The 11,887-nt window shown below is 35.9% G+C and overlaps 1 protein-coding gene across 2 annotated transcripts in view; it reads left to right on the top strand.

Annotated features, from left to right (window-relative positions):
* Window positions 1-381: 381 nt before the first annotated feature.
* LOC106875013 (E3 ubiquitin-protein ligase RNF126) overlaps window positions 382-11,887 on the top strand; it is a 48,130-nt gene continuing 36,624 nt past the window's right edge. Inside the window, exon 1 of one of the 2 annotated variants that reach the window (XM_014922960.2) lies at window positions 382-557. In XM_014922960.2, coding sequence (XP_014778446.1) covers window positions 471-557 — 87 coding nt within the window. In that variant the 5' untranslated portion in view covers window positions 382-470. The remainder of the gene's footprint in view (window positions 558-11,887) is intronic. The other variant, XM_014922959.2, reaches the window with a different exon arrangement.

Raw genomic sequence — 11,887 nt, 5'->3', positions numbered from 1 at the left:
CATATTAGCAATAATAGAATTATTTTTGCTGGTTTCTTCTAGAGAGTGAGGCCATGCTTTTAAAACATACCACGAAGCATTCTGTTCGACGACCAAACGGTTCTTGTTAATTCGTCACCAACACTGTTAAATACATTTTAATATCTTTTTTATGATTAATGTGATTAATAGCTGAATAAATTATTATTATTATCAATATATTTCATGTTGTTACAATAAATAATTTCTAAACAAAAAACACACGGTTTCACGTCCAACATTTTGATCGTACCATTCTGTTTTGGTAAAAAAAAAAGAAGAAATAAACAAATGAATGAATAAAGAAGTAAATAAATATGTAAATATAAATAAATGAAAGCTAGTCCAGCGGTGACGACGACAAACAGCAGCAGCGTCCTCTGGTAGTTCCTCCTTTTCGACGACAAGGGGACGGAATTTCGTTTTCATCTCAACTGAATCCGCTGGTGAAAATGGCGGAGGCAGCGTTTGAAAGCCAACCTAGGTTGAACAGATTTTATTGTCATTCCTGCTCAGCTGAAATCAGTCCAAATCTACCTGTAAGTTATAGACGTTTTGCCTTGGAGAAAAAAATTCCATCGATTCCATTTTCCAAGTCTCTATTTTCCACCCTATACTAACCCCATTAATATATATTTTTGTTAATGTCTAATCCATAATATATGTGTGTATCTCCGTTTTATATTATAATAATCACTTATTATCTTATATCCTCGTATCTTTTTCGATTATTTAATTACTTAGGATGTTCATTTCTTGCATAAGCTAACCAAATATGCCGGATTTGATTTATTTTTGATTTAAATTTTCGTTTCACTATGCTTTTTAAGAGGACAGGAAGACAGGAAATATGTTAAAATCGCCTCTGAACTGTGTTCTTTCTCGTCCTCGGTTTTTTGAGCGTTTTCTCATAACTACCTCATTTAACCTATACTTACTTACATTTCCATACAGAAGGTTGGTGGTGGGGAATCTATGCTTATATGATTTAATACACATGATGCTTGAAGACACTAGAAAAAGGCCATCCATTAATTAATGAATTTTGTCCATTACATAAGGGGGAATATCGTATCTCACTCTCTCTCTCTATATATATATATGTGTGTGTGTGTATATGTAGTTATAATATATCTATCTATATATGTATATGCGTGCCTCTTTGTGTGTGTGTGTGTGTGTGTATATATATATATATATATATATATATATATATATATGTATGTAATATTAGGGACAAAATCCAAAATTACAGGTAAAAACTCAATTAAAATCAATTTATAAAAAATTAAAATTAAATTGAGCTTTACAGAGTAAAATATACTCATTTATTGTGCTTTTTAAGTATTAATTTTTCTATATGTGACTGGATTTTCATCGATGAGTTCATAAACCTTGGTTCTTTTCCCTAATACTATATATATATATGTATATATTGTCTCCTTGTCCTCTTTATTATCTAAGGCGTATCCTATATAAAAAAAGAGACTATGGCGACAATAGCTGTTGTAAATTTAGAAGCAATTGTTTATCAGTCAACAACAGTATGTGCGTGTTATATATAATATCCCATTTATCACTACTGCATTTCGTTATTCAGTAGCTGTTATTATTATCATCCAATTTTTTTTGTCTTCTCCTCACTTAACCTCTTTCTCAATTGGTCACACACGGAAGTCGGCTAAGAAATGATTGATATTCATAAAAGCTACTTTACTTGAGTGGTGTATGTCTGTTATCGATATTGAAACCGCAAACGTTTATCACCAAGAACGATGAGTTAGTTTGTGGGTGGGGTCACTCCATCGATATCTATATCAAATATACTAATTGACCTGTCAGCACCATTAAGTATCAGTTCCACTCACTTTTATTTAAGTTACACATGTTCACTACATGTGACATATTGGTTTTCATTGTGGTGCTGCTGGTAAAAGAAAATAAATCAGAAGCTGAAAATCACATTTTCCTCATTCTTCCAGTGTCGTTTTAAGTTGCATTTGAATTATATTGATAATATATGTATAATATATTTTTACATTGATAACGTTTAGTATTAACTTTTATAGTTGGTTTATATTCAGAAAATTAAACCGATGAAAATCGCTTCGTCTAGCGGACAAGGTAAATGGAATGTTAAGGAGAAAGAAGAGTCAATACCATTCATTTATTTTCTCTTTTCAACGTTGTTTTGTTTCTGGATTTTTTTTATTTTTACTATTATTTTACTTGGCCGTCTTGTATATGTTTGTGTATTTGTGTGAAGCTTATGAAAGGTTTTTTTTTTCTTTTTTGTTCGGGTCATTAAATCTAAATTAACTATTGGCAACAGGCTACGAACGGGCCACTATAGTATTCCTAAAACTTCTCATGTTTCGTAGGTTCATTTAAAATAATAGTGCATACTCGTTGAGAATTCACGGGTATTAAATATGTAGTTTTGTAGGTAAATACTCGCGGCAAACTGCTGAATAATAATCTCGTTCCTCTTTATCATTTAATAGATATTAAAATATGCATACAAACGCATTGACTGGTAAACGTAATACTCGCTACTTCTGTTAACGAATGACCTGTGAAGTGTTCTCGGTTGAAATTCGGAGTGAAAGTACCATACACAGAATGGGGCGGTCATTAGTTGGGAAGGAACTATTTAAGTATTTTACTAGATCCTGTATGTTTTTGTTTTTATTCATTTTAAATATTTTTTCTTCTTGTTTTATAGTTTAGCCTCATTACTTGAAAATTCTGTCAAATTCATTTGCAATAGATAGTTTTATATTAGTGTTATTTTCAGTTTGGAATTCAAGACCATGTAGCTTTTATGTTCAGTTCCTGTGCATGAAACCTACGGAAAACTGAGAGATCAATAGCTGATGGAAATCAACATGTCAGATAATAATATGGTTTTATAGAATCCGAAAAGAACACAAGTTAAAGTGCTTGGATTGGTAAATTACAGATGACTAAGAGCAACAGACTTATTTTTCAAAAGTGAAAATAGGCTTGTTCGTTGTATAGAGGTTGGTCGTTCAGTAAGTAGGTATACAATGACATTTTATTTATTTATTTATTTATTTTTTGAGGTGTGGCACTGTTAATATAAATTTGTTTTTGTTTTTTTTGGGTTTTTTTGAAAGTAGGAAGATCAGTAATAACAATGATATTGCACACTTGGAAAGGGTTTATAGGTTTTGTAAAACTCTTCTAAAAACAATATTTTTCGTTTTAGATGAACTGGATAGAATGAAATGCAGATAGTGTCATTGAATGAAGTTGTAAAGATGAAAATATAAAAGATATGATGAACATTTAAGTCATTCATCTGTTAGATGATGTAATTGAGACCAGTGAGATCTAGTTCTGCTGAACCCACTCGGGAAGTTGAACTCGTTTTCAGAAATGGTGATCTTGGCTATATTATTCAATGTGTCTTTTTGTATGATGAAGATAGGGAGTACTTTTGTGAGTAATAGAGTAAAATGTCTTCTCTAGGAATCTAAAGTGAAAGGTCGATTATTATAATGAGAAATAATTTTAATCCTTTGCTTACCAGATTGATACCTATCCCAAACACCTTGCACTTTCTCACCTCCAAATATAGTTTTTAACAGAGTGTAACTATCTCCCACACCTATCAAGTTGCCCAGCACACATCCATATATAACAAAACACTTAATCCCTTCCTCTGCACCTTATTTCACTTTGTAATCCAGTGGGTGGAGCTCTTCCAGTTTTATGCCAACTACTACTGGTGCCCTATGTTTCATGCCCAACTCCTCAGACACTGATTGGTAAGTGATTGAAACAATACTTTTATGTATGTCTCTTAGCATCGCACATGCAACATAAAATCAATATTCCAAGTCCTGTAAGTGGAGGACTTCGTTTACCATAGTTGTGCTGAAGTTGTTCAAGTAAAATAAGGCCAATAGTACCTCAAAACCTCACCTACATCCCTAAAACTTGGTAACATTTGCCCTGTTGTGTATCACTTGCAAGACTACTATCTGAACTGCAAAGGCTAACTCTATTCATTGTATAACTCCCAAGCTATCTCACCTTCCAAACTGCATCCAAAAACTGTTTACATTATCTTTACAGAATCTTTGCTGCCAAACTTGGCAAATCTCCAGGTTCAGCACCTTGCATGCACAAACCAAGTGCAAAAGTATCTTCAGTTACTTCAAGCTGACAAAGCCACCGTTCCTAAAAATGTCTCTTTCTGTGAACATGACGGGCCAAGTCTAGTTTATAATGAAACTAATCAAACTCTTCAATCTCTCCTATTGCACAGGAATCTATTCTGAATTTTGGAAACCAGTACATTGTGTCCTTTTCCCAAGGAAAGCAACTTCTCTGGCAATTATCGACCTATTACGCTCCTTTCCAGCATCTCTAAGTTAATGGAGATGACCATTAACAATGTTCACTAACACTCTGAATCTCTCTCTCTGCGTTTAATGATCACCAGTACTGTTTCCATGTAGCTAGATTCACTAGTTTCCTGAGCTACTGTGTCACCTGCCAATGAATGAGAGTTCATTGGTAGGTAAATTTCATGAAAGTAACGTTGTTGCCCTTGCCATCAACAAACTTTCTCCTGGGTCTGACAGATCTATTGAAGCTGCTTGCCTGTGAACTCAACCCATCTTTTTTGGATTAGTAACTTCCTGTCCGATCACAGTATATGTTGATAGAGCTCTTCTGCCTCTATGTCCTTCACTCTCTTTTGCTATTACATGCAACCATTCCCCCTCGTATGCACATCAGTGGGCATTGTTGCATTCTTTCTTTACCTTTGCCTGACTCCATGAACAGAGATCATGGAAGCCTCTAATAGGAATTTGCTTATCTTGTCTCTTTCAGCAGAATATAAAACAAAATCACAAACACTACTCTTATTAAAGAAAATGTCATCTCTTTAAGCATGTAACCAAAGATCTCTCCAAGTAAAAGTACATAAGAGTACATTCTTTAGCTAGGACCATATCTCAATGGCTGACTGCTCTTTAGGACCAAAAGCTACCATGGACCTCGATGATTATTGACAATCTACAAAGCTCAGTTGTAGCTTATAAAAAATTATGGCTTTCATATCTGGGCAGTGCAGATGTGTACATGGATACTTTAGACTGTATCCCGATAAGGCAAGGTAACTGATTGACATAAGATCACATAGACTTGCTCAAGCTTCTGATCCATGGGTACATTGTCTTCTCATTCATTTCTACTACCATGGATCATGAACCCTGCTCCTCACAACTGGATTGGCTCATGCCATCTCTGCTTAAGTATTACTAACCTATTCATCTTTCTTACTACCCTTGTGTTTAGGCTGCATACTAATTACTAAGCCCAATTTTTCCCAGTATGTCTCTCCTTTGGAATTCCTTTGTTCATGTCTTTCCTGCAGCTGTTTGACATGCAATGATTCGAGAGGAACAATGTCTATGAGGGCCTGCAGGGGTCATGAGCCCTTTGTTGGCTCTGGCTTAAAAGAAAAAGTTGATCCTACTGTTTCATGGCATCTAACTCTACTTTTTTTTACAGATAATTGTAAGCTGTCATAGTTGTTTGTGTGGGTGTCTATGCATGTGTGTATATAATGTTTACATATATACACATAAGCATGTGTGTGAATGCATGCATGGGGGTGCATACATACTTCTATGTATATTCATTTAACGTTTTTCTATGCTAGCATGGCCTAGACGTGGACATAATTGGTCAGACGGTGTTCCTAGTGCTGATCCTTAATTAGTTTTCAAGTAAGGGATTTCTTACTTTACAGGTCTTCAAAAACACTGGGCAACTGATGATAATGTCAACAGGAAATGTAAGCATATCACATTTTGCTCATGTTAAACCATGGGACTCCAACATTCAGGGTCTCGTATACACATAACAGACTTTCTACAGTTTTCATCTACAAAATTCCTACACAAGGTATTGATTGGCCCTGGGCCAAAATAGAAGTCATGCCCCAGGTGTCAAATAGCTGGACTGAACTTGTAACTATATAGAGTTGTAGAGTGAACTTTGTAATTGCACAGCTGCCTACAACTAATATGTTATGTATGTTTGTATGTGTATAGTGATTATTGTAACTTCTGTCAGTAAATGGAAACTGATATAACTAAATAAACAATTATTGTGTAGCCTAGTTTTAGTATTTCCTGAATTAGCTGATTAAAATTCTTTGAACTGGCATGAATTAAGGCAAAGTTGGGTTTTTCTTTTGGTTCTGAAAGGTACTGAGAATCAACATTTTTATTAATTACAGAGGAGTAGAAATGAGTTTCTGATGGTGCAGTCCATATGACACTTTGGCAAGATTTCAATCCAGTATGAAGTTTCTTAGGTCACTCAAATCATTTCCAATGAAATGTCTTTGTATGTGCTTCTTCAGTTTCAACTTACCATATTTATAGATATGTCAATAGATCAATATATATCTGCCTTGAGGGATGAATAGATAGTCCTTACAATCCTTCTAAATACATATTAGAAATTTGGAGGCCTATTTTTGTATTAACATGTTATTGTGAATATCTCTAATTTTTTCCATTCCTTCTAGGGTATGGTTTGAGGGTGATTTAGCTTTTTATAAAAATAAAGTTTGTCATCAAGTGGCATATAATGCTTTTTTTTTTTTTTTTTTTTTTTTTTTTGTGGCTATTCAATTTGTAATCATTGAATACAAAGTGGGCATGCAGACAATTGAATGTAAAAGACATAGAATATTTGTGTAATAAGTTGGTTATAGGTTCAGAATTTCTAGTTGATGCTTATGATAGGAAGGAGGATGGTAATTAGGTCTTTTAAACAGAGGAAAACTGAGTTTCTGTGAAAGCTTGCTGAGGGCCATTGATTATATATGTGACTGGTCCCAGTGACATGGTTGTGGAAGACTACTGTAGACGAAGCCATGAAGACAGGCAGATTTAGAAAAAAGTAAAAGAATAGAGGTAGCAAGAATAAAACAGTATTCACATGTTCTTTACTGTGAGATTCATATATATGAGGTGTTCTGGATCCCAAGACATTGTGCCAGACAAAATAGAAACCTTGTAGAAATAATTATAGCTGCACACTTGCCCTTAGCAAAAAGAAAGGCATGGAAGTGTTTTGAAAGAGCTAAATGAGAATACAGGAGTAAGAAAGAGCCTCTCAAATAGACCCAACAGAGGCATCACCCATCCAAATTGAAAGCAGTAAAGTGATTGAAGATGTGAAAGCAAGAGAGCCTTCAGTTGATGAGATGCAGAGAATATTTGGCAAAGTGACTCATGTGCAAGTTGCATGTTTTCAGTAGTGCAGGAAGGTGTCAGACACAAGAGAGGCACCTAATTGACTGACAAAGAGTAATAGCAGAACTGATTAGGAACAAAATTAGTCTAAGTGAGATGAGGTTTGAGGTTGTAAGGAAGAAATACTGATGTCCTTGGAATGAGCCACTGTATCTAGCATCTGTCGACCTGGGGAAGGACTTTGATAGGGTTCTACATTGTTAATCTGGTGTTTGATTAGAAAATGAAGATTGGACAAATGGTTTGGCATTCCCCTTCTGTTTATCATTGTACTTTAGGATACCATATGAATTTAAAACAACTATCCTGGGAAATTCCGTTATATAGATGATCTGGCTGTGATAACTCTTGAAGATTTGGAGAAGAAATTCCTAAAATGAAAGCAAAACCTAGAATCAAGAAGCCTCAAAGTAAGCTTAGCAAGGACTTTATCACTGTCCTTCCTAAAAAATAGGGATGAAAAGGAAATAGCTATACTTGTTATGCTGAGAAGTTGGTGGAAATTTCATAGTTTACTCAGTGTAAACTATAAACTGACCAAGGAGTTTGTGGGATCATAGATAGGCTAATAGAGGAGATAGACTTCATATGTAGCAATAGACTGGTGCAGTACCTGAAAACTAGATTCTTTCAAATACTCAGAAGACTGTAGTAGTTGAAAGTTTATCTAGGTGATTTAACATACAGTGGAGTGTGAATCTTCTAAAAGCTTAGTAACCAGAGTAAGAACAGTTTGGAAAGTTCCCCATTAGCAAAGTGTTTCTCTTTCAGAGTGATGGGTATATTGTATGATGCTTGTGTCCAAGATGCAATTCTGCTTAGTCTTGGGATATGGACCTTGAATGCAGAAGGTTTGTGAAAACTGAGGAAGAAATGAAACAAGTATGATATACTGTTTGTGTGCATGAATGATGGTGTACAAGTGAATTGAGGAAAAGAAAACGAAACCTGATGAGGTGTCAGATGTGTGCAAAGGAGAAGACTGCAGTGGTGAGGCATGTGAAGCATATGGTGCATGACAATTTATAGAGCTATGAAGAACACTCCAAAGTAGATGGAATCTGTGGAAGGGGGAAACTGAGAAAAACATGGGATGAAATGAAGACCAACCTTAGGATGTTGGGCTCTACAAAGGCAGTGACAAAGGACTGAGATGATTGACAATGTACAATACTAAATAGCCTATCTATCAGTCAAGCATAACAAAACAAATGCTGAAATTAGGGTAGCAGTGGAGGTTGTGATATACATACATGTACACTCACATACACATATTTACTTCTCTTACCTAATACATCCTGGCAAGCCTCCTTTTGTACTTCCTTTTCTCCTGCTCACCCCCCCCCCTTTTTTGTTTTTTTCACACCCTTTTCCTCTTATTTATCTTGATACTCCTGCCTTCTAGTGTCCGCTCCTCTTTTCCCATGTATGCTCCCTACATTCACCCCATCACCTATTGATGGCCTTCAGTCATAATTGAAGATGGTATTAAACCTGTCTCATACCTCTGATAAGTCATCTTCTCTTCACTGCACCATCCCCATCCCACCTCATGAGGTGAGGGATGGTATTGGATTTATGCATACACTGCTACCATACTTCACCCTCCTTGTCTGCCTTCCATTTCTCTCTCCTCCTCCCTCCACTCAGCACTACTTTCCATTATGCTCCTTTCAGTCTTCCTCATAGCCAATAGTTTTCTGTAATTATACCTTCACTCTTTCACTCTCACCTCACTCCACTCACCCTGGTCCCTCTGTCATCATACCGCTCTACTTTTTGATTATGCAGACTTGATCAAACAGGCTGGATCAAAGATTTAGCATGTTGATTGAGCTGCAGAAGCATACATCAAGCAATGTTTAAAAAAAAAAAAAAAAAAATTGCCTGTTACAGAATGGGGTTATGGTCATTCTGAGGTAATTAATTGTTGCAAAGCCAAACATCAATAAAATAAAATAGGTTCATTTATGCCTGTGATTGAGAGTAAGAAATTTTTGATTGCAAAAGTTATTTATGCATTTCATTTGTGTGCTGAGGGGTAAAGGCATGAAATTTGAGATATTGCTAAACACGGTTGTAAATGTGTTAATGAAAGTAGTGGATAATATATATCTACTACATGTGTGGAGAATTGGTGTGTGTTTGTTTGTGACGTTGTTATGTAACTCCTCCTCCATCGTTTTATTGATTTTGATGAAACTTGACACGTGAGTAGAACTCGTGTCTGGAAACCTCGTGACATACTTAGATTGTTGAAAAAAATCGATAATACGGCCCCTGGAAGGGACCTTTATATGCACTTTATATAACTTTTTTTTTTTTAAACACGTAAGGGAAATAACTCATACCACCAGCCCCTTTTTTTTAAACACTCGAGGGAAATAGCACATTTCATTGTTTATGTTCGATTACTTTGAACCAACGATCAGCCAACCTAATTCTGCATTTCACTACTCAGTTTTGAACTGCTAAACATTATTATTGCTCTTCCTTAATTTGAATCTCTTCATTCACACATTTCTATACATAAATACTTTTTTGAATGCCCATTACTCCGATAATTTTGCATTTTTACAGTTACACTTTCTCCATGACAGTAGATAAATTTTTTATTCTACAATGTACTTGTAGTAGCTTCATGCAGGTATAGCATGGATTCAATCCTCAATTGCCAAATTTCACTTAATGCTTCAACAGCTCTCTTCTCACAGTAAAACAATAATTTTTCCATGAATGACAGCAGTTATACATTTCCCAGATGCCTCTGCTAAGTAGAATAATGTCTTTGCCACTTGACCCTTCTAACCTCTTCTAGGCCACCAGGGGCTGGAATGGAGATAACAGACCTCCAATGAAATCATTTGTTCTCAACAATATGTCTATCCTTACGGCTGCTTTTCGATAGTTATAAAAACAAGAACTCTGTAAGCTAAAGGCAGTTACTAAGAGCGACCATCAGTGAGTGTGAACATTATTATTGCACTTTCTTCTAACACTTCATTCATATATTTCTATACATATATGCTACATTCATATATTACATTCAATAAATTAACCTTCATAAAGTTCACTTTTAAAATACCACGACAACCTCCGACAACGTCCCTAGACAACTTTCAATGACCTCTCTTACCAACCTCCAACAATTTCTCCCTCCTCCAGCTGACAGTTTTTGTACGTTTTTGTGACGAAAAATACACCTTTTGTGGCTGTTATAATGAAATTGCTTTCTTTTATCAGAGTAATAAGGCGTTTCAATAGAACATCTTACTCCTGGGAATTACCGAGTACATCAGCCAGTATGTATGTAATATGTATATATTTCATTACTATTATTTAAGGAAAACCACAAGTCTTGTGAAATACAGCTATCCAGGGTTTCATCATCATCATCATCATCATCATCATCATCGTTTAACATCCGCTTTCCATGCTAGCATGGGTTGGACGATTTGACTGAGGAGTGGTGATCCGGATGGCTGCACCAGGCTCCAATCTGATCTGGCAGTTTCTACAGCTGGATGCCCTTCCTAACGCCAACCACTCCGAGAGTAGTGGGTGCTTTTACATGCCACCGGCATGGGTGCCATTTACATGACACTGGCAACAGCCATGCTCAAAATGGTGTTTTGTTATGTGCCATACCGTGTTTTGAGCTGATAAGAACAATATGGTTTGTCAGCTGCATTCAAAGCAGTTGACATTTAACTGGGTAGCTCTATTTCACAAGGCTATTTGTTGTTTTTATTATATCTTTACTCTCTTAGCCGAACAGTGCTATTCTATTTGTTGAAGCCATACATACACATGTACGTACATACATACATACATATAATATATAAAGACAAGGTGTGAATAATTACATATTTTTCAGTAAATCTGACCTACAACTGTTTCCAGTAGTCATTATTGGTTCGTTATTTATAGGTTTACTTCATTGCTCCATTGATCAATTGAGAAAATTTAAGGCCTAAAAAAAATTAATGCTACTTTCATCATTCATTTCTCAACTGATCAATGGACCAGTTGAGTAAACACGTTATAACAAACTTGTAAATGACTACTGGAAAGAGCTGTAAGTCAAATTTGCTGAAATAAAGAAAAACATGTGATGACCATTATTTATACCTTGTCTTGTATATCACTGTGTGTGTGTGTATAAAAACTCAGTATAACTGGAGCACACCTACGAATTTACAATATAGAATGATGAACTATGACCTTGGATCCTGCTACAAGAATATGTGGAGTTCTTTTCTAATCTAAGCAATATTGTTAGCCTTGTGTGTTCGTTCATCGTTTAACGTCCGCTTTCCATGCTAGCATGGGTTGGACGAATTGACTGAGGACTGGTGCAACCGGATGGCTACACCAGGCTCCAATCTAATTTGGCAGAGTTTCTACAGCTGGATGCCCTTCCTAACGCCAACCACTCAGAGAGTGTAGTGGGTGCTTTTACGTGTCACCCGCACGAAGGCCAGTCAGGCGGTACTGGCAACAGCCACGCTCATCTCGCTCGAGAAACCTCGTGTGTCACCCGCACAAGAGCCAGT

Source organism: Octopus bimaculoides, chromosome 10, assembly GCF_001194135.2.
Source record: "Octopus bimaculoides isolate UCB-OBI-ISO-001 chromosome 10, ASM119413v2, whole genome shotgun sequence".
In the NCBI taxonomy this organism is placed as follows: Eukaryota; Metazoa; Mollusca; class Cephalopoda; order Octopoda; family Octopodidae; genus Octopus; species Octopus bimaculoides.
Note: the sequence above shows the minus strand (reverse complement) of the source record. Positions and strands in the feature narration are given on the sequence as shown.